The following is a 24,096-nucleotide window of genomic DNA, read 5'->3' as shown; positions in this document are numbered from 1 at the left end:
TAAGCCGCTTTCTCTATGACTTTTGAGCTAGTCTATTATAAAGTCTCCTTTCTGTTTATCTCAATTGATTAGAGGCTACAATCAAACAAAAAAAGAGGACTTTTTCTTTTCCCTGAGTGAAACAGGAAATCAAGGGCAGCTTCCCCAGACCCAGTCTGTGCCTTGCTTTCTATCCACTCCTCCCTGACACTCACTGCACTTTGTGAAACAAATACACAGAGGTGTCTGCTCAGACTCCTGGAAAGAGACTGCCGACTCCTTCCTGGCTGCTGTAACTCCTCCTATTCTAGGCAACCAGGTTTCAGCAAGTGTGCCTGGCAGGAGTGGGTTCACATTACATTCTTTCCTGAATCCTTCTTTCAGACACAATTTGATTAATTTTCCCTCTGTGAACCATCCTCCACCCCCCAATAAGAATCGGTTAGGATTCTAACCTATACTCCATCAGACTCATCAGCCAGTAAAAGATTCAGTCTTGTGCCGGACAGCAGCTCTGTGAGAAACTCCTGTTGTCTGGCCGTTCTACTGAGAGTCAAGGGTTTAGTGTTGCTGACAGATTAATTTGAATAAATGCTTCTGACACAGGTTGTTTTATAATCCCTGCCTTACTGCATTTTGAGGAACACACACACACACACACCCATACAAGAATATATTGATTGGAACCTCGGAAGAAGCCTCTTGTTCTCAGTCATAATAACATCATTTCCCATAAGCCTTTTACCTCTTCATCCATGAAAAAAATAGGAATGGCCCATGTGAAGGGAAGGTGTTGCTAGTCAAGGGGAGAGTTCCTAAGTCTTTTCCAGGATAGATCAGTGGCCTCTGTGGGTGAAGAGGATGTGTGTGTTCACATAATGTTCCTGGAGCCCTGCCGGAAGCAACCATATGGTAATTTGAAAAGTTGATGCCTAATTTTTGATGTCGGCATTTTCTACTGCCCAGGAGATGGATTTTAAGTTAGATTCAAGGTGGCTGCCCCCAGCTCTCTTTTACTGGGAGTGCCTAGTCATTGATTTGAATTACAAACAAAAATCACATGGCATCATTCACTAGCCAATGTGTTTCATTATCCATTTGGTTAATACTAGTGATGCCCAAATGAGTGAGGTTCTCTCCAGCTTCACCCTTCTGCCACCTTCTCTTTCTAGGTGGAAGAGACCAAAAATATCAAAAGGTAATTTCAAAGGTTCTTCAGGGAAAAGGAAAGCACCAAAAACTGAAAGGACTCAGAATGCACCTTTCCCCAAAGTGTAAAGTATAAACAAATTCTAGATCCAGTTCCTAGGAAGACTCATTGCTGAGACGAAAGCCTGGCAACGTCCCAATTTGCAATTGAGTATAAAAATAGCAGAGTTTCTATTTCAGATAATCTGATGCTCCCCAGGATTTTTAAGGACAAGTAACCTCAGAGTGGACATTTTGACATTTCATTCTTTGCTTTGAAAAATCTATCGTGGCAAAACCTAAGAAGGCTGTTTATCTTTGGGTTTGGGTTTGCATTAGCAGTCATGCTCTGCAAAAGAAAAATAATGTTGAAATCGCACTTGCAAATCAAAGGTTCAAATATAATAGACCACAAAATTATATTGCCAATTTGCTCTTTTTCTAGGAGGTTCATAGATTATAAAATAGACATCAAACCACTACTCACCATAAGAGGAAGGTTATTTGCAAGACTTTTTAAACTTATATTGATGACGCCCATTAAGACTTTACCAAACCCTTATGCCTTGCTAAATGCAATCAGAAAGACCGTATAGTCCCCTGCTACCACAAGCCTTTCAGTCTGAGGATGCTTTCTGTTCCTCTAAAGTGAGTTTGAGTAGCTTAAATAAATCCAGCAGGGACACGGTAAAGTATAGAGGTTAAAAGTAAAACCGCATGCACTTCTGGTAAGAGATCTGGGTTTGGGAGGCCTGAAGCTTATAAACTTAAGGACCCTCATAAAGAAAAGACCCCACATAATTAGATCCAAAAGTGAGCGTTTAGAATGATAAAGATTATAACAAGTTACTGAAGCCTTGATATTGCAGATTCCTCTTTTCTGAGATCTCTTTAGGCAATTACCAGAATTGCTTAACAGAAGTGCTTCTGATTGCAGCCTGGCTTCCCCTTTCCACCTGGAACATTCTACAACTCCCTGCAACCCCTAGCTTAACAGCTTAGCAGGGATTTGTTAAATGAGGGACGCTGAAGCTTCGCTTCATCGGTTTCAGGGAGAATCCACCTCTGCCTCTCTCAACTTCAATTCCCTCATCCATAAATGGGGTAACATGTTATGGGGATTACATGAGACATTGTATGTCAAGCACTTGTCAGAGTGCCTGATATGTAGTAGGTCTTCATTAAAGGCTTGTAGTTATTACCAGTAATAAAGTGTGGTAGCCAGCTGCCATTGTACACTTATATGTGGTTATTAAAGCTTAGCACAGTTATAAGTATTTTTAAATCATTTATTATTCATTTAATCCCAACTGTCTCATGACGTATTATTATTAATCCCATTGTACAGATGAGGGAACAGATACAGAGATGTCAAGGACACACAAGGGAAAAAAAAAAAAAAAACTTGGAGAAACTGGGATTCAGACCTATGCATTGTGGCTCTGGAGCCCAAACTCTTAACTACTATATTACATATATTGATTCACAACTGCCTTTCAAATACGGGAAACTGTAGAATGTCTTGGGTCATATCAGAGAGTGATGTAGCCCTCAGTCCCAACCTGTCAACCTGAGAGCTGACATGAACCTATAGACGCAGGTAAGGTCCTGGGTTTCAGCTAGGGATGCCTGAAGAACAGGTGTGCGGTAATTCCTGGTATGGCTTACCTGCAGTGAATCCTCTCGCTTTTCCCAACGGCAAAGTCAAAAGTGAGTGAGTTGCCTATAAAGAAAGTATTTATTGTAAAAGGTTCACATAGCAATGAGAATACAAGCAAGGTGGGTAAAATAAGGTAGTATTCAAAGAAAGGTTGTTTCCAGATAATTTGGGGGGAAATATGCTATTTCTACAAAAAAGGGGTACTTTAATTATGTAAGAACATTTGTTTTTTTCCTTTTTAAATCACTATTGATACACCTGTGCCTCAGAAAACGAGGCAAATGAGAAGAAAGCTTTTGCACTCTGTTACAGTCATGAGGAGAAGCGGGGCCTTGTTGAAGTTAGACTGACACATAGTGGATCCTCAGAAAGTGCTGGCAGCCAGTAGTAGTAGTAGTAACAGCAGCAACAGCAATAAGGAAGATAGTTGTGTTCAGATTCTATCTTAGCCACTTGTGTGCCTGGGAGAGTTTAAAAATCTTTCTTGAGGGGCACCTGCATGGCTCAGCAGGTTAAGCATCCGACTTCAGCTCAGGTCATGATCTCATGGTTCGTGAGTTCGAGTCCCATGTCGGGCTCTGTGCTGACAGCTCCGAGCCTGGAGCCTGCTTCTGATTCTGTGTCTCCCCCTCTCTCTGCTCCTCCCCACCCCCATTCTCTCTCTCTCCCTCTTTTTCTCTCTCTCTCAAAAATAAACTTAAAAAAAAATTTTTTTAATCTTTCTTGGGGCACCTGGGTGGCTCAGTCGGTTAAGCAACTGACTGGTGGTTTCATTTCGGGTCATGATCTCACAGTTTGAGCCCTGCGTTGGGCTCCAGAGCTGGCAGCACAGAGCCTGCTTGGGATTCGTTCTCTCCCTCTCTCTGCCCCTCCCCTGCTTGCACCGTCTCTGTCTCTCAAAATAAATAAATAAAGTTAAATCTTTCTCAACCTCTTTCATCATCTATAAATGAGAAAGTACCTGTTCTGAGTGTTACATGGAATAACATGGAGCACCTGGTATAGGTGTGGCTGATTATGGGCTCAATGAATGGGAGCCATCGTTAGTACTGTCCTTACCGCCAACAATAGTATTGGTGACTATGTCTCAGGCCATCATTTCTTTTTTTTTTTTTTTTTTAATTTTTTTTTTTAACGTTTATTTATTTTTGAGACAGAGAGAGACACAGCATGAATGGGGGAGGGTCAGAGAGAGAGGGAGACACAGAATCTGAAACAGGCTCCAGGCTCTGAGCAGTCAGCACAGAGCCCGACGCGGCGCTCGAACTCACATACTGCGAGATCGTGACCTGAGCCGAAGTTGGACGCTTAACCGACTGAGCCACCCAGGCGCCCCTCAGGCCATCATTTCAAGCTTAATCTGGAAGAAGAGATCGGTAAGACTTTCAGAACACAATGCTCAGACAACCTTCCAAAATGTGCCAGGAACCTGAGAATAGGCTCCCCTGTCAGAAAGTAATATACAATCCAGTGTAAAATGACGAATTACCTCTTTCTCTCCAAAGCCCTACTTAATAGTAGAGCACTTAGAAAGGCACAAGCCCACAAGAGGAACAGGACAGGGAAATCAAGAGACAAAAGGTTTCAACAATTTTGGATGAAGGAAAGCAGATGAAGGAGTCGTCACTAGACAAGTAGATTAGAGAAACTAGAATCTAAAGTGCCCACAAAGAGGGGGATACTAATGAGAAGTGAGCTAATTCCTTTTTCGCAGAAGGCAAGGGCCACAACGTGGGCCTGAGAACTGGGAAATCGGTTGAAGTAAGAGCACATGTAAGGTTGGGGGCTACCTGCCCCTTCCTCATCTTTTTTTTTTTTTTAATTTTTAATGTTTATTTATTTTTGAGAGAGAGAGAGACAGGGCACAAGCAGGGGAGGGGCAGAGAGAGAGGGAGATCCATAATCCAAAGCAGGCTCCAGGCTCTGGGCTGTCAGCACAGAGCCCGATGTGGGGCTTGAACCCATGAACCATGAGATCATGACCTGAGCTGAAGTTGGAAGCTGAACCGACTGAGCCACCCAGGCACCCCTCCCTTCTTCATCTTCTTGCATACAGGGGACTATCTTGTGAGCCCCTAATCTCCCTGCCCACATTTAGAAGAACTATGAAGGGGATGTGATCCAGATTGAGTACATAGCCATAGGAGAAAGTAGCAGGGGGGAGACTCAGAAATGATGGTGGAGATTACATTACTGCAATTCTGTCTTACCCTCTTCCAGAATGCCAACAGTCTGGCATATACCAGGGGATTCTTTCTCAGAGAAGTGAACAACCTGAGAAAAAAGTCTCCATATACTGACATTGGGCAGAGAGGTGAGGGTTCCTCCAAGGAAACTTGGCTACTCACCCAAAGGAGAGATGCCTCATTCAGTGAGCTCCAACCACAAACAGAGAGCTTTCTATGCACTTTTCAGTGTCTATCTCTTAAATATGAACAGATAGTCAAGAATCTGAGTGACTAAGCCAAAAAAAAAAAAAAAAAAAATCCATGAAGTAAACTTTGAAAACTATAACAACAACCTCAGGGAGGTAAAATACTGCTTCTTATAATACAAGAATAGGGTGCAATTTTTAAAAGGCCTTATAGGAACTAAAATGTGGTAGAAATGTTAAAAGAAAAAAAGCTTCAAAGGAAAATAAAAATTGAGGAAATCAAACAAAAGTTAGATGGAAATTAGTAGAGAAAATACAGAGAAAAAAACTGAGTGGATCAGTCTGAGACATCTAACATCTACCTAACAGCAGTTTCAAAAAAGCAAATAGAGAATAAATTATTCAAAAATTAATACAAGAGAAATAATAGAATTGAAAGACAGAAAACCCCTAGAATGAAAAGGCCCACTGAGTGTTTTTAATAAATGCGTGAAAAAAAATCCACAATGATTTCATCGTTAACAAAATTTTGGAACCCTTGGGCTAAAAAGAAGATGCTCAAAATTTGAGGAGAGAAAGGGCATCTGGGTGGCTCAGTCAGTTAAGCCTTTGACTTTGGCTTAGGTCATGATCTCTCAGTTCCTCAGTTCGTGGATTTCAGCCCCATGTCGGGCTCTGTGCTGGCACCTCAGAGCCTGGAGCCTGCTTTGGATTCTGTCTCCCTCTCCGCCCCTCTCAAGTTTGCACTCTGTCTCCCTGTTTCACTCAAAAGTAAATAAACATTAAAAACAAAAACTTGAGGAGAGAAAAATCAGGGCCAAAAAATGAGAATTGGAATTTTAGACTTTTCAATTATAAATATTTAATAAATATTTATAAACAGCAGCATCTGTTGCAAAGGAGACAAAGGAAACAAATTGCAAAAGTCTACAGGCAAATTGTGTTCAATTTAGGATTGCACACCCAGCCAAATTATTGACCAGGTGAGAGGGAGAATAAAGATATTTCTAGACATATAAGGAGAGCAAACACTACCTCTCACAAACTGTCTTAAGAAGCTTGTGGAAGATGCAGTCCCACAAAACAATGAAATAAGCCATGAAAGAAGAAAATGTATGGTATACAGAAAATAAGGATGTCAGTACAGGAGAGGCATTGTAAGATGATAGTAAGCATCTGGACTCTGGAACTACCAGGTGACGTGAGAGCAGAGAGGGCCTTAGAGGAAGTCTCCCACGAATACAAAAGAGAATGATGAACGTCATCTTGCTATCATGTAGATCAAAAAAAAAAAAAAAAAAAAACTTCTTGGTATTCAGGACATCTGATGATAAAGTTAGAAATTATTTTTTAAGTTTCAATATATTAAAAGCAATGCAACAGATAAAAACCGAGGCAATTATTAATTCAAAATACCGTGTGAAAAAACATAAGCATAGTGCACTATTTGGTTCTCCAGTAAACCATATTTATCAAGCCATAAAAATGTAAATACTGATGAAGGATTTTGCTAAAATGTATGGGGGGTTGGGGAGGGAAGTGGGGTGCGGGAAGAGAGTTAAATCCTCATCTACCCTAATTAGAAGTTATCAATATCTAAAATGAAAAAAAAAACTAAAATAGAGGAGAAGCATATTTTACAAAAAGATAGGAGACAGAAGAATTAAATAAAGAGTTACAAATGTCTGCCTCTGCGGCTAGGGGAAGGAGAAGGTACAGCGTCTTGATACGTTTTCCTTTTGTGCATTCCTCTGCTAAAACTGTATTTTTAAAGCAAGATCAAAAAAATCGGTGTGGGAGATTTCAGAAATAATGGCATTTCTTTGCCCAGGCCAGTCGACGTTTTTCTTGTCAAGGCTCTGATCTAGCCAGTCACCAGAAGCCACGGAGTCTTCTGGCACAAGGAGGGGCTTAGGGGCGCTCCTTCTGGAAGAGTTCCACAGCAAAATGGAGACACAGATGAGAGCTGTGTGTGGGCAACTTACCCAGGTTCTCTTTGTCTTTGTTTTTTCATCTGTGAAAGGGGCCCCATGACATTCCCCCCTCATTAAGCCCCTGGAGGACTGAATAAAGGAGCCACGTGATGTGCTCAGCATAGTCTCTGGCTAATGAGTTCTCACTAAAGGATACTTTATTTTTACCACGATCCCTCAGCCCCAGAGTGAAAACTAGCTGACATTAAGATCTGGAATTAGTAGGATCCAGAGCTTTTGACTTCTGATTTGAGCATGTACGGACAGGTAGACTGAGTCGTAGTCCTGTGCATGCTGTATCAAGAGCGGGAGCTTCATTCTTCTGCACGTCGCTGTCCAGTTCTCCCAGCACCATTTGTTAGACTGTCTTTTTTTCCATTGGATATTCTTTCCTGCTTTGTCAAAGATTAGTTGGCCATACGTTTGTGGGTCCGATTCTGGAGTCTCTATTCTATTCCATTGGTCTATGCGTCTGTTTTTGTGCCAATACCATGCTGTCTTGATGATGACAGCTTTGTAGTAGAGGCTAAAGTCTGGGATTGTGATGGGCATTGAGGAGGGCACTTGTTGGGATGAGCACTGGGTGTTGTATGGAAGCCAATTTAACAATAAATTGTATTTAAAAAAAAAAAGAGAGAGAGCAGGAGCCACTTCTGGAGACCCTTCCCCCCTCCCCGACCTGTCTTTCCATCATCTCTTTCTATCTGGCACTGGGTTCCAATTCTCCCACCAGTATCTGAAGCGCTTTCTCTACTTAGAAATCCTTCTCAGCAAATGAACATGCCTGAAGTTTTCATACGTGAAGTTCAGGGTATGTCTTTTGGAAATGATTTTTTCCTTTGAAATTCTAGATCCAAATCTCAAAAGGGCCAGAGTGGGGGCCCAGTGGAAGAACAGGAGAGAGGAAGAATTTCCTTCGTGCGTGTATTACGTCCTGCTAAATGGAATGCCGAGGGTACGTACACAATTCCCCTGAGGCCCAAAGGCTTTGCCATGCCTGGGAACTGTGCAGTGCATACTGGTACCCAGTGCGGCTGTGACAGGGTGTGCTGTTGCTGTGAGTTACTCCTGCCCTTCCAAACCCGCCTCGAACCAGCATCAGCGTTGTCCGTGAGTTCTCCATCTGCCCTGGCTGCTCTCTCGGAGGCTCTAGAACCAGAGCGAGGCTCAGGGGGGCCCCGGGTGGGGGGGGAGGGGGCTTGCAGCTGCCAGCTCAGCAGTCCAGGCTGACTCCTGAGGTCTGAGTGACAGACTGCAGCCACCTGATCCTTTCAAACACATCCTAGGTTGCCAGGAAGCCCCCAAACATCAGCCGTCCTGTGTCTGCACGTGGCAGTTTGTGGTCTTCGGGTGCGGAGCCACAGGCTCTTCATTTGTGTATGTCTCACTGTGGCTTTCTGGTTGGCGGTCTAGACTCTTAACCCAGTGAGATTCCTGAAGGTTTCAGAGTGACGGGAGAGACCATTAGCAAGTTTTTCTTTGTTGAGAGCTACTTAACCATCGCCTATCAGACAAAATCAGCTGTTTGTTGAAGTGGGCGGCTTCTCACTTTTCTGGTCCTCAGTGACTATTCATAAGATGTTTCCTCAAGTTTTACTTTTGTGAACAGATTGGTCTTAGTATCAGCACCCTCGGTGAATTTTTTTTTTTTTTTTTAATTAAAGGGGCCATCAGAGGCCCAGGGTCTAATTTAATTAAACTACTCTGCTTCATAACCAGAGCTTTGATGGAAGCATCTCTTCAGGATTGATTCACTGCCTCTGGAAATGGGCCTGAGTTTCCCACGCAGGTGTGGCACGTTGGAGGAGGAACAGCAAGGAGAGAAAGGCTGTGACAGTTCATCTCATCTACTCCAGCTTTGGTGAGTACAGCTCTTTAAGACCCCTGGGAGAGGGATTCCGGTACCCACACTCCAGAGCCTTCCCACCCCTGACCACATGGCCCTCTCCATCTGCAGACCCTGAGCCTACGCACACCTAGTGTTTCTGTTCATTGCCGTTCAGCTAAGGAGTCGTTGCAACGGGGAAAATAAATTAGAACTAAATGAGACTGTGATTCAGAGTCCCGGAAGCATGACTGCCGATGAGCATTACTGGTTGTTTTATGTCTCCACTGCCTGGGGGGGGGGGGGGGGGGGCTCCCACATCAGTGACTGGCAATCTGGCTAATCGGCACATGGAAGCCTGGAGAGGGGTCCCACTCGCTGCGAGAGTATCTGTCTTCAGGTTGTGTCCACTCCTAAGAAAAAAATCACGTATCTACGGCATATTCGCAAATCGTTAAAAAGCTCTTACTTCACTCTTTTCCCTTGCCTACCCTGGAGAAGTCCAAATTAGAAAACTTCCTATTTAAGACAATCAACAGAGGAGAACAACAGATCAACTTGAGCTAACATCAGTAGCAGGAAGACCAATTAACAAATTCATGGATTGTGCTGCTTACCCGTATATTCCTAAGGTTAATTATGTGCTCAAGTAATAGCTTTTGCCTTGATTATGAGACCCTTAGGAAATAAAAGTGTGTTTCCACTTTACAAGTATGTTTGCATTTCAGTCCTGCCCTGACACCACAGGAACTGGGTTCCGCAAATACCTCCTCTGCACACAGCTATAATCGAAGGAGAGATTTAAGTAGTCTCAAGACTCAATGTGTAAACAGAAACATAATTCATAAAACTGCTAACCTCCACCTACACATGTCTCTCTCTTTCTCTCTCTGCTTTGGATTATTTATAGTGTCAATTCTTTCCAGATGTTGTGGACCGGAGAGTGTCGAGTGAAGCATCTTTTCCCATTATTCTCTGTTGGGAGGAATCCGTAAAATTAGCTCCTGGGCCTTAAATATATGTACAGAAGAAAGAAACATCACCGACATTTTTAGGGGACACTCTCAGCAAAGGCTGTTCCGGCTTCCTATTAATTAGTGTAGCTTATATCTTTTGAGGGATTATCCCATGGCAAGCACTTTACGTGAATCCATTCGTATAACTTTCTCTGAGCGTATGAGACAGATACTATCATTATCATCATCTCTCCTTTACAGGTGAGGAAACTGAGGCACAGAGAGATCATGCAAACTGCTGTAAGAACTAGTTAAGTTAGAATTTGAACGTGGGCAGTCTGACTCCAGAGCCTACATACGGAACCACCAGGTGCTGTTGTCTCTTCCTTCGGGGCCCAGCTTCGGTACACAGGGTTAGAGGACAGTGGGTTATGTCACAAAATGGAGAAGCGACACCTAGAAGGGATACTGCGTCATTAGTAACCTTCGAGTGAGGTGAAAAGCTACCTCTTCTGCCTGCAATCACTTCAGAAGTAATCTGACCCAAAGTAATCAGAGTATCTGTTTCTTTGGGGGCTGCTGAAAGTGTGACAGAGATGTGACCAGACATCTCTGTCAGGCTGATCCTTCCCTTGGCTTGCCAGGAGCTCCGGGCCGGCCTGGGTGGGGCACCCACCGAGTGCTTGCTGAAGATGGGTTGACCTCATGGCAACACAGCCACGCCTTAACAGAGGCAAACTCTGACAATGTGGATAAATGAAGAGATGGCTTATTAGCTTTTAACGAAGACTAACCACAGAATTCTCTAGAGTAAGACACATGTATCAAATTCATTTTGTATCTACCTTTTCACCAGAGCACCTGCTGGAAAAGGTAGGCGATACGTCCAACAGTTGTGTGCGTAGGTTGTGTGTTTAGGTTTACAGCCAGGTGACCTCAGGTGTGCCCCTCAACAGCCTCATCTGTGAAAGGGTATCTATCTCATAGGCTGTAATGAAGACAAAATCAGATAATCCAGGTAAAGAGACTCAGCGTGTGGTCCTCGGACCAGGAGCAGCTCACGGGCCGCCTTCTCAGAAATGCGGACTCTCAGGTCCCATCCCAGACTTGCTGGGTCAGAATCTGTGTTTGGCCCTCCAGGTAGTTCACCTGCATGGTCCTTCATCACAAATACTGAATTGGAGGAGCCATAGTAAAGCGAACACATGATCACTGTTAGTTGTAATTTTATAAACTGAGATCATTTACCATCAAAGTGAATTCAGCATCGCTGTTCTGGGAGTAAAGTATGCAAAGTGGGGGAGGCCTTGGAAACGAGCTGCGAGTTCCCGGTTGGAACCCCCCTCCCCTGTCTCCACTATTTGTCATTTTTCTAAATTCTCAGAGACGGAGAGAAAGCACCTGAAGAAAGTAGCAGAGACTATCTGGGGAAACCGTTGGGAGAACCAAAGTCAGGGAAACAAACAGTCACAAAACATACAGCTTTTGCATCAGGCAGTGATGGAAGCTGGCAGGTCATGCCTAGTACCGAAACTAGAAAAGGCTTTTTTTAAAAAAATTACTATTATTATTATTTTCAGCACAACCCAAGCCTCCTGCCAGATCATGGCTTTTAATTTAAGTGCACAGTTACTGCTCAAAAGTGATTCACAGGTCTTTAAAGAGCCACTCTCCTTTGGAAGTCAGTTTAGAATGCAGAGGGTTTGAAGATTAGTGTTGAGAGTGAGAGCATTTGACTGCCTAAGGATTCAATCTCTCAGGTACTTAGATATTTTGCAGCGAGAACTGATGTTCATTAAACTGTAAGCAAATTAGAGTTCAAGCCAAAGATATAAAGGAAGACGTAATTAGTGTACAGGAGCCATCCACCATCGTTAGGCTTCTCGTAGGTGAGAAGTCTTCTACTTGAGAATTAGTTCCTTGCACAAAAGAAAATTATGCAGCTGCTTTACGCAGGCTGCCGATGCTGTGTTTTATTGCACTCAATTTACAATGAAATGAAGCAGAAGTCTGCAAGACTGCATTAAAGCGTTAATTTTCCTTTTGGGCTTTACCTCCATTTTATCTTTAGAGGAACCCAGAATGGTTTGGTAAATAGAGTATTTTGCCAGTCAATAAATAAAAAAGGTTATTTTTACCAAGTGGACTCTATATTGCTGCTACACGTGACAGAAGCTTCTTGGGAGTTCAGGGGATGGGAGGGCACGCCATCCTTCAGCAAAACCGGTTTGGAGAAAAAAACACTGCTCCGTGTCCTCCAAAGCTGACTGCCCAGTGGTGGTGTCAATTCTGACACACCATGAGGGCTGCCTTCCTGGGCCTGGGTTCCAGGCACAACTTAGGGAGACAGACAAAGGAATTGAACTTCCAGAGCAAGAGAAATCCGTTAGATGTATTGTAGTACCAATCCTGCAGCTCCAAAAGGAGCTCTGTAAGAAATGAAATACCAGGTCTCCCTCACCCCACCCTGTAGCACTTTATTTTCAGGCAGTCGAACTAGAAATACTGAGGGAGCCATGTTTGAGTTTGTAGAACTGCCACATGCCCTACCCGACACGCCCCTCCAACGATCCCTCCACAGACACTGTGATTTGAAAATTGGGACCAACTTGTAAAGAGCTTGGAAAGGGCACTCCCTTGAATCTGGAGGGCAGTGGTAGACCAGCAAGGTTGGGGGGAAGGCTATGGACTGCGACCCTAATTCTCTGGGTCTGCAGAACAAGCAAAGGCCCCCTTGGGTCTGGACTGAAGGGAAAGGCAGTGGATGCAATAAGCAGCCAAATAGGTCCTTGAGGAGGAGCAGAAATATGGCGGCTTCCTGGAGGGGCTGGGGAGGAACCTGAAAGCTGGATGGGAGATTGGCAGCTCAACAGGGGCATCACACCCAGCCTGTCCTCCACCTGCAGCCTGGAGGTCTGGCTTTGTAGGAAAGGTGCTGCTGCAGCTCAGTGGGCTGGGAACACTGCTTTGGAAACTAAATAATGACAGTACTAACAGCTACCTCTTGAGAGCCCATTTTTACAGTGAGTCTGAGAAATGGGTGACTTTTATCTCTGTTTTACCAATGAGCAAACGGAAGCAAACAGAAACATGCTGTCATTTGCCTAAAGTCACCTAGATGGATCGTGGTGGAGATTGGAGATTAGCATCCACCCAGGAAACTGAAGCTGGCCTCCCTCTCTGCTTAGTTCCAGAACATTCTGGAAACTGGGAAATGTGTAAGACACAAGAAACTTGGGATATTATTTCTGAGGGAAGGAGCAGAATGTCTAGGAAAGTGGCAGAACTGGAGATTTGGGAAGGCAGGGAAGAAATGAAAGAAGGATCCCAAGAAGGAGAGAGGATTGTTAAGAATGGAAGAGAGTTCATGGCCCCAAGTTCTGGGCAGTGAGAAGTGAGGCTCTCCACTTTGTTCCCATTTTGTTTGAGTCAAGAAACTCCAAAGCTTCCTGGAAGCTTGAGTGTGGCAACAACAGCCAGGATGGAACCTGGAGGGACATGACCCAAACCACTCCAGAAAGTCCTCCCCATCGTGGAACATAGGGCCAAGGCTTGGTGACAAAACCCCAGTTAGAGCCCGAGACCCCTCCCCACCGATTTCCCCTGCCCAGAGGATAACCAGGTACGCTCCTCAGGGACACTCTTTCAAAGCAGTAGGAAGCAGACCTCACACCCAGTCTCTGTTTACCTAAATCCATGTTCCAGAGGAGGCTGCTGGTGGTGCCTCACTGGGTTTTGGAAGAGGGAGGAGAGGGGACCCCCAAATGGACAGGTGTGATGCCAGGGCCAGATCACATAAGGCACTTCTTTCTGGAGCTCTGTCAGTTAGTGGCGGTTTGATTTCACACCTGTCTTTCACCCAGTGCCTTCTTCCTAAAAGCACCATAGTGTGTTTTGTTTGTTTGTTTTATAAAGTGTACATTTCAAATTTAATTTTCTCAGTGGCTTTTAAGATACTTGCACCAAGACTTTGGAATCACTTGATGAAACATTGAATGGGGCGCCGGGGGGTGGGGGTGGTGGGAGAGGGAATACAATAGGAAAATAGAGAGAACTAAAAACACGAAGTCCTTTCTGCCAGCACTATGCATGAATCATTAAAAAAACTCCCAAAGCAGCAATATATCTGCTGTTTTGCTTGGAAACAGCAGCACCTGGCACTCCTGAGTGTTTCCTGGGCTTGGTCTGTCAGTGCTTGGCCTCCTCCTCATCAATTAACATTTCTGAAAAGTCCTTCTAGTGTGACATGTGAGGGCACTCACCTTGCTGTCCTGGGCATCAGGCAGCTGATCCCTGATATTTTGTGAAAGAAACAGGTCCTGCCGCCCTCGTCGAGGGTCTAGGGGCTGTGGGAGGAAACAGAGCAGAACCAGGAGCATCGGGAGAGTCCAGGAATGGAGGGAAGGCCCTGCCAGGCACCAAAGAGGACTCAAGTTAAGTCTCCAGTCTGGACTCCTCCTGGGGGACACCAGGGAAGCCCCTGACCCAGGAGTCCCCCTCAAGAGGACTGCTGGGAGCTGCAGGGATGGAAATGGGGTAGGAGGGGCTTTGGACACACAGACACCAAATGTTCTGAGATTTCCAGGACTGCCCCGATTCCCGGTTCCCTATTATTCTTTTCAATTCATTTCTGCTCTAACGCCGCATATACATTGCTAAAAACCCCGAGTTCTACAAAATGGCATGCTAAAAAATAATAGGGCTTATGGGAAAAATAGATCTGGGACAGTTCATAAAAATCTGTGGAACTTGGTAACCAGAACACTAGCAAAAACAATCACAATCCTAATAAAATATGAGCCTGTTTATATGTCTCCTGGCATTTGCACTCAGCATCACCGGCTGTGAATTCTTCCCAGCCTTAACTTCCCCCCATCTTGTTCTAAACGTGGGTCATGGAGGGCACTTGCTGCCACTGGAGATAAGTGCCATCAACAGTGAAAGTTCGATTCATGGTATAGGTTGCCTTATTAGGTGTTTTTAGCTTTGGGGGAAATATAATCAAGCTCCTAGGAATAACTCTTGCTTATAAGAAATATTGAAGAAGAGGCTCCTGGGTGCCTCAGTTGAGGGTCTGACTTCGGCTCAAGTCATGATCTCCTGATTCGTGAGTTTGAGCCCCATGTCGGGCTTGCTACCAACAGCTCAGAGCCTGGAGCCTGCTTCAGATCCTCTGTCTCCCCCTCTCTCTCTCTCTCTCTCTCTCTCTGCCCCTCCCCCACTTGTATTCTCTCTCAAAAATGAATAAACATTAAAACATTAGAAATATTGGAGATTGATGAATATTTTAAACGGCACCATGAATATAACAGTTAGCCAAATCCAATGTAAACCTGATCTGAACATGCTTTTTTCAAACAGGGAAAATTGAGAAATGACTTGTAACAGGTGATATTCAAGCATTAGTATTCATTTCGTTGGGTGTGATACTGATATTGTGGTTATGTTTGTAAAATATTGGCTAGACATAAAAACAAAACCATGAGGTAGATATGTCAGAAAATGTTAACAGTTGTTAAATCTAAGAGATGTGTATGTGAGGTTTCTTTATACTATTCTGTTTTCTGTTTGAATGAGATATTTTTGTAATAAAAAAATATGGGATCTTGTACTGCCAGAAAGTAAAGGAGGGCTCAAAAAAAAAAAAGAAAATGGAACAAAAACCCCACAGTTATGGGAGCAGGCCAACTGAAAGAGCTCCCAATGGCCAAGGTTGGACCAATTTGAACAAGAACAACAAAAAAAGTAGCATTAAAGATAACCAAAGTATAAAATAAATATTTGTAAGTCCACACTGATATTAAAGAATGATTGTATAAATCAATAAACTGTGGAGAAAAGACAAATCTTCTGTGCAGAATTCCAAATAAATCATGTTTATATATACTCTACCCCCAAGGAGGTGGATCGCAACAGTGTGGGCCGTGCATAGTGACTTCCTTCCAAAGAATATGGGAAAGGAGGGGAAAGGAGTATCTTTACAAGTGGAGAAGCCTGGCAAATACTACCTCAGCCTGATGGTGATCAAGGTCAGCATCACCAGTGGTAAGTCATGTTGTTAACATGTATCTTTGATATATAATAGAAATGTCACTTGACCTCTGTGATCTCCCTCAAAATCCCTATAACCGCAGTCTAATTATGAGAAAAACATCAGACAGATCCCAAAAGAGGGACATTCTACAAAATACTTGACCCATACTCTTCAAGACTGGTCAAGTATTTTGTAGAATGTCCCATCTATTAGGATTTGATGACCAGAAAGGTCATCAAAGCCAAGGAGAGTCTGTGAAATGATCACAGCCCAGAGGAGCCTTGGGTGACTTGATGACTAATCAAAATGTGGTGTCCTGGATGGGATCCTGGAACAGAAAAATGACATTAGGTAAGGAACCCTGAATGGAGTTTGACAAATGTACTATGCTGTTCTATGCTAATGTAAGATGTTACTAATAGAGGAAACTGGATGTGGGGTATATGGGAACTCTCTGTACTATCTTTATGATTTTTCTGCAAATCTAAAACTGGTCTTAAAAGTAAAGTGTATTTTTTGAAAATAGGAGCAAATAAATTAGCAAGATATAATTGCCCCCTCAATTATATTTTGATTTTAAAAAATAGCTTGGTGTATGATTGCCAGCATATATCTTGGGGCAGTTGAGATAAAGGAAATAGACTTATAGTTCTTCTTGAGAAGAAAGGATCATCTGTTGGCTTGAAGTTATTGCAGTGATGGAGTCTTGGCACCAGGTAGAGAGACATGGGAGAGAAATGGCAAACCATAATTAGAACAACTAGAAAGTTTAGCCCAAATGGAAGTCCTTTGGTAGCTGACAAAAATCCTCCAGCCCAGAAGTTTAACCAATCATTAAAGGAAAGAGAGGGGCTGTTTAAAGCTATGATAGGTAAAGGCGTTCAGACCAGTGGACCAGTGGACCAGATGTGACAGGATAGGGACCCCCCACCCTCTCACCTCCACTCATTGTTTATCCATTCTTAGATCTTCCCATATTGCCAACCTCAACACCTCTGGAAATACCCTTGGTTCGCTCCCATATTCTTACCACTGACTTACTTTTTTTAAATTTTATTTTATTTTTAATTTTTTTAAAATTTACATCCAAATTAGTTAGCATATAGTGCAACAATGATTTCAGGAGTAGATTCCTTAGTGCCCCTTACCCATTTAGCCCCTCCCCCCTCCCACAACCCCTCCAGTAGCCCTCAGTTTGTTCTCCATATTTATGAGTCTCTTCTGTTTTGTCCCCCTCCCTGTTTTTATATTATTTTTGTTTACCACTGACTTACTTGATTGTTGGTTTGTTTTTTTTTTTTTTTAAATAGCTTTATTGGGATATGATTCACGTACCAAAAATTTCACCCTTTTAAAATGTACAACTCAGGGCGCCCTGGTGACTCAGTCAGTTAAGTGTCTGACCCTTGATCTTGGCTCAGGTCATGATCTCACGGTTGGTGAGTTTGAGCCCCACATTGGGCTCTCTTATTGTCAGTGCAGAGCCTGCTTCGCTTCAGATCCCCTGATCCCTCTCTCTCTGTCCCTCCCTCACTCATGCTCTTTCTCTTTCTTTCAAAAATAAACATTAAAAAAAGTACAAGTCAGTTGTACCTCATGTATTCATAGAGTTGCACAACCGTCACCACTCTCTAATTTTAAAAGTTTTCATCATTCAAAAAAGAAATCCCATATCCATTAGCTGTTACTCCTCTCAACCCCCACTCCCTGGCAGCTACTAATCTGCTTTCTGGTTCTATGAGTTTGACTATTCTGAACACTTCATGTACATAAACTCATATACTATGTGATCTTTTGTGACTGGCTTCTTTCACTTAGCAAAATGTTCAATATCCATTCATGTTGTAGAATATATTTGGTACTCGATTCCTTTTTTATGGCTGAGTAATTTCCCATTGTATGAATGAATATGCCACATTTTGTATATCCATTCATCAGTTGATGGACATTTGGGTTGTTCCCATTTTGAGGTTATTATGAATAATGTTACTATGGGCATTCATGTACAATTTTTGTGTGGTCATAGGTTTTTGTTTCTTTGGAGTGTGCACCTGGGAATGGAATTACTGAGTCATATGGTCACTCTGTGTTTAACTTTTTGAGGAACTGTCAAATTGTTTTCCAAAGTGATACACCATTTTGTAATCCCACCAAGGATGTATTAGGGTTCCAATTTCTCCTCACCAACACTTGTTATTGTCTGCCTTTTTTATTGTAGACATTCCAGTGGGTGTCAAGTCAGGTATCTCAATTGTGATATTGATTTTCTTTTCCATAATGAATAGTAATGTTGAGCACCTTTTCTCTTTTCTTATTTTTCCAGTTTTGTGTGTGTGTGTGTGTGTGTGGTATAATTGACAAATAAAAATTGTATATGTTTAAGGTGTACAACTTGATGTTTTGATATGTGTATACATTATAAAATAATCACCACAATCAAGCTAATTAGCATATCTATCATGCCAGATGTTAAGTACCTTTGCACCAACTTATTGGTAATTTGTGTATCTTCTTTATAGAAATGTCTGTTGAAATCCTTTCCCAGTTTTAAAAATGGATTATTTGCCTTTTTATTGAGTTATGAGAGTTCTTTATAAATTCTGGAACCTATAAGTTCTTTATAAATACAGGTACTTACTAGATATACAATTAGCAAATTTTTTTTCCAATTCCATAGCTTTTCCATGTTTTTTTTTTTTAACTCTTTAAGTAGTATACTTGGAAACACAAAAGTTGTTTTCTTTTTTTTAATGTTTATATTTATTTTTGAGACACAGAGAGACAGAGTATAAGCAGGGGAGGGGCAGAGAGAGGGAAACACAGACTCCGAAGCAGGCTCCAGGCTCTGAGCTGTCAGCACAGAGCCCGACACAGGGCCTGAACTCCTCCACCGCAAGATCATGACCTGAACCAAAGTCCAACACTCAACGGACTGAGCCACCCAGGCGCCCCAAAAGTTTTTCGTTTTGATGAGATTCAATTGATTTTTTTAAATCTCTTGTGCTATTGGTGTTGTATTTAAGACACCATTGCTTAACCCAAGGTCATAAAGATTTACTCTGATGTGCTCTATTAAGACTTTTATAGTTTTGGATCTGGCATTTAGGTCTATGATCCATTTTAAGGCAATTTTTATGTATGGTGTAGATTAGGGGTCAAAATTCATCCTTTTGAATGTAAATATCTAGTTGTCACAGCATCATTTGTTGAAAGGACTATTCTTTCCACTATTGAATTACCTTGCCAGGCTTTTTGATGACCAACTGACCATAAATGTAAGGATGTATTTCTATTTCCTTGTTTTTTTAATAGTTATTATTTTCTTGGGGCGCCTGTGTGGCTCAGTCGGTTAAGCGTCAGACTTCGGCTCAGGTCATGATCTCACGGTTTGTGAGTTCAAGCCCCGCGACGGGCTCTGTGATAACAGCTCAGAGCCTGGAGCCTGTTTCGGATTCTTCGTCTCCTCCTCTCTCTCTGTCCCTTCCATGCTCATGCTCTGTCTCTGTCTCTCAATAATGAATAAACGTTAAAAAAATTTTAAATAGTTATTATTTTCTTGTTACAAAGAAATATTCATGAGAGAAGTTTTTAAAAATATGACAAAGAACATAATAGACTATATTAAAACATGCTGTGATCTCATCATCTAGAGCAAACCAAGTTTTTGAAAACTAGATTCCAAATAGTTTTGAGGGGCACCTGGGTGGCTGGTTTGTTAAGTGTCCAACTCTTGATTTCTGCTCAGGTCATGATCTCATGGTTTGTGAGATCCAGCCCCTTGTCAGGCTCTGTGCTGATGGTGCAGAGCCTGCTTGGGATTCTCTCTCTCTCCCTCTCTCTCTCTCTCTGCTCTGCCCCCCTCCCCATCATGTGTTTTCTCTCTCTCTCTCTGTCACTCTCTCTCTCTCTCTCTCTCACACACACACACACACACACACACACACAAATAAATAAATAAATAAATATTTAAAAAATATATTTTTTTGTAATGCAAAAGCCTGGGGCAGAGGGTATAGGTGTTTTGATAGTCTCAATATCCTAAAAGCTCTGGGGTAATTCTTATGTGTAGCCATATCTGAGAACCACATGAAGAAAGGCCATCTTGGGTTGTGCAGATGTGCTCAGCTGTGGGCATGAGGGTTGTGCAAGCATCCTGGGAGCGAGCTGCCGTAGGCAGCATCGCAGCAGCTGAACTTGGACCTGAACAGTCAGGGTGTCAGTGTGTGTGGAGTGCCGGACACAGCCTCACAGGTGTCCCCCTGCCTTCCCATTGTTGCCATTTTTGGAGAAGCATGCCCATCCTGCTCCTACTTTGGTGACCCACCAGACTCAAGGTTTAGCCTTTCTTTGTCTATGCTATTACTATTTCTGCTGGGCTCTTTTGATTTCTTCCTAATGTCTCTCTTTCTCTAAGTCTTAAATGTACAACCCTCCAAAAGAAGATCTGATTGGAATGATTCACATCTAACATGGAATCCTCATTCTTGGTCACTGGGGGTGACTGTATAATTTGTCATTCAAATTGGGACCTTTCTGAGAGTGAATATGAAAGCTAATTATAGTTAAGCTGGAGAAACAGATATGAACCGAGACTGTTCCAAGTAGACTAAGATGTATCGTCACCCTACTTATAGGCCACCAATATTCTTTAGTTTTAGTGTAGCATTTTCCAAAGTGTGCTCTGTGTGAAACACTATATATTATATCCTTCCTCTTCACACCTGTTTTGGTGGTTTACGGTGCACGTTAGCATATTAGAAGCCAAGAAGGAGTTGATCAACTTTATTTAAGATCTCCCATGTTTGGAGTGCCTGGGTGGCTCAGTCGGTACGCGTCCGACTTCAGCTTAGGTCATGATCTCGGGTTTCTGGGTTCGAGCCCTGTATCAGGCTCTGTGCTGACAGCTCAGAGCCTGGAGCCTGCTTCGGATTCTGTGTCTCCCTCTCTCCCTCTCTCTCTGCCCCTCCCCTGCTTACACTCTCTGTCTAAAATAAATAAACATCTTTAAAAATTTTTTTAAAAAAGATTTCCCATAGTTATTGACTGGGTTCCTTTTCAGTGCGGATTCCTTCTTTCATTTCTCATGACCTACCTCTAGCCAACTGGGGCAGCCCAGCCCAGCCCCTCGAACTCAGTAACCGGGTCAGGGATGGCCACCTGAAAGAACTTGGGCAAAGGAGAGCACTGATCCCAGAACTTGCACAAAAACTACCAAACATTTTTCTCTTTTCTTCTCTGGAAGACGTGAGGTAAACATGGAATGCTGCTGCTATAAAATGAAAACAAGCCCAAGTATGCCATCAGCTCCCTGGAGGGCAGAGAAGAAAGTTCTGCATGCCACTTCACCTTGGCAGTTCCCCAAATGAGAGACTACTTCTAGCAGAGGATTAAAAAAATGGCAATTATTCCTGTCAGTGACCAACTCAGAGGCCATTCATAAGAAAAACTGCAGAGACAGATAAATCACTTCCCCAGAAAGAAACCGGGTCCTTGGTGACATTGTTGAACTACTCCTTGGATGGTTTCTCTACTGAATCCAGCCCTGACTTTGGGTTACTAGTTAATTACATACCTTTTGTTACTAAGCCTGTTTGGTTTGGGTTCTCTTTCACCTACAACTAAAAAGACAAAAATAAAACAAAAAAACCCCAACTAGTTTGGAGAAAGCTGATTTTTGTCTTAATTTTCTAGACCACAGACCCTCTGGACCAGGGTAGTGGGGGTGGCAGGAGGAGGTGTCACATGTCACAAATGTGAGCCGCCGTTGATGAACACCTGCTCGGGAAGAGGGCTGTGGTAATGGCAGGCTGGGTGTACTCTTTCGTACTTTATTTGACAATTTAGCACAAACCATGTTCTATGTCACTAGATATCCTTCTGCAACATGATTTATAATCTCTGTGTAGTATTCCATTGTATGCATTTATCATCCATTTACTTAACCACCCCCTCTAAGTTGTTCTTTTTAAAAATAATGTAAATAATGTTTTGATGAACATCTTGTACATCATTGTTCATGTTCGTCTCTGATTATTTCCTTATGACTAGTTACTAGAGATGGAGTCACTAGGTCAAGTGGTCTTACAGTTTCATATACGATTTGCCAAATTGCTCTCCAGGAACGTTGCACCAATGTATACTCCCAATACCTGCACAGGAGGGAATGTGTGCCTGCAACTCCACATGGGGACATTTAAAAATCTCTGCGAATTGATAGGTAGGAAATATCTCCTTGTTCCAAAGTGCTTTCATTTTATTGTTAATTGGCCATCATTGACCTGTATAGGTTATTTCTAGTCCGAGAAGTGGGAAGGTCCACAAGGAACGCATCACCAAATATACAGGGGAGGATGAGTCCCGAAGGCCGCAGGGCAGTGCGGGGCACCCTGTGAGCTGAGAGCCTGAGTCAGGTGGGCGCCTCGCCTCCCAGAGTTCTGGAGCCGGGCCTGGGATGTGGAAGGAAAGAACTGAAGAGAGAAAAGCAGAGCACAATGGGAGGGGGGCTTTATAAAGACGGATCAGCATCAGGTAAATTCCTCTTTCTGGAGAGACACTGGAGAGGAAAGAGGACAAGGAAAAGAAACTCAGATCCTTTCCCGGGGAGAAGATGCCAGCCAGGGCTTGCTTCGGCAAAGCCATTAAACCCAGTTGTCATGGCTCTTCACCCCATTTCAGAGGGGTTCTTGGAGGAAGGTGAGGGCCTCGTGGCCCTGGGATGGGGACCACCCTGCCTGCCCAGGACCAAGGATGCCTCTTTAGATTAAATGCTAGTTCTCATCTCGGGAATAAAATTATATCGGTCTTTTTTGTCTTTAGTCTGCGGACAGATCCTGCAGGGACGTGTCAAACACCCATCTTTCCTGGACTTCTCTGGCTGGCCTGCAGACCCTCTTTTTCTGCTTGAACCTTTCTTTCTCGTCGACATTTGCCCGTGGCTTTTCGGTCCTGCACACATACCGCACCCCAAAGACAATGGAACCTAAGACTGGTTTTAAAGACCCATGCATTTTGTTTCTCCAACTGCAAAAAAATCCACACAAGAACAAAGAATGAATACCAACTGCACACGCTTTGCCAGCGGAGATAATGACTATTAACATGATATTCTACAATCTAGTAGTTTTCCTTGGCATAGATAAATATGTGATCTTTTCCAACTGTGATTTCTAAAAGAATACTCTTTCCAAGACCTCCCCCAGCGTCTCCTTCCCCCATTTGCTCCAAATAAATCGTGTGCTACAGACTCATGAGTTTATTGGAGAAAGAGAGAGAACAAGGTGACTGCTTTAGAAATTCTCTGTGATGAGCATAAAGGAAATTACTACCTAACCACACATTTCAAAGATTTTCTTTTGTACAGATATGACCTGTCAGATGGCCCCAGCTTCCTAAGCTTCCAGGGGGTTATTGTGAAAGAGATTCTTTCTTTCTTTTCTTTAACAATCATAAATGGAAAATAAGATCCAAGCTGGGTAGTAACCAGGCTGAGCAATTGCTGGGAGAATGGGAGGCAAACAAGAGCAGACAGCGTGGTGGCCGAGGTGAGGCGTCCCCTCTCTGCGGGAAGCAGGCAGGGAGGTTTCCGGACAGGCTCAGGAGGGCTCCACCTGGTTGCCAGAGCAGGCCTCTCTGGAGCACCTAGCACAGCCTTGGATCCCAGATGCAGCACTTACTCTGGTAGCTTCTTTGGTTTCACCGCTTCGCCGCCAGCGTATTTAAGTGCAAGGTTGCCAGTGATGCCCTCGGGACACATAGGGGAGCCCCAGGTGTAGCGGCTGCTGAAGGACTGCTATAGACCAGGGCACCCCGCTTCCTGACCCCATGTGGCCCAAAGAGGCCCACCACCAGGATGAGCTCTGGGTCTAACCCAGTCCTTCGAAGGCCCAGAAAATTTGTAGAGACAGTCCTAGAACTGCACTTGGCTCATCTAATTGGAGAAGATTTCTTGAAAAATAATAATAAAGGTGTTATCCTGACAAAAGCAAAGGTAATTTTTACTGAGATGCTTCACGGGTCCTTTAGTGCTCTTTAAGAATACTGTAGACAGCGGTTCTCAAAGCATGGCCCCAGACGACGGCATCGACTCGGCAGAAATGCAAGTTATGGC

General features: G+C 43.2%; 1 protein-coding gene across 1 annotated transcript; it reads left to right on the top strand.

Moving 5' to 3' along the window:
- On the top strand, window positions 1-23,202 carry LOC144616131 (uncharacterized). The gene is made up of 5 exons (XM_078445697.2): window positions 1-891; window positions 8,894-9,035; window positions 15,855-16,000; window positions 22,109-22,206; window positions 22,806-23,202. Exons 2-4 carry the CDS (start codon window positions 8,941-8,943, stop codon window positions 22,201-22,203), a joined length of 336 nt encoding a protein of 111 aa, XP_078301823.1. The 5' UTR covers window positions 1-891; window positions 8,894-8,940; the 3' UTR covers window positions 22,204-22,206; window positions 22,806-23,202.
- Window positions 23,203-24,096: the final 894 nt, after the last annotated feature.

The sequence above is a fragment of the Panthera onca genome, chromosome B1 (genome assembly GCF_046562875.1).
Source record: "Panthera onca isolate mPanOnc1 chromosome B1, mPanOnc1 haplotype 2, whole genome shotgun sequence".
NCBI classification, from domain to species: domain Eukaryota; kingdom Metazoa; phylum Chordata; class Mammalia; order Carnivora; family Felidae; genus Panthera; species Panthera onca.
The sequence above is the reverse complement of the archived record's forward strand: the minus strand, read 5'-3'. Positions and strand labels throughout refer to the sequence as shown.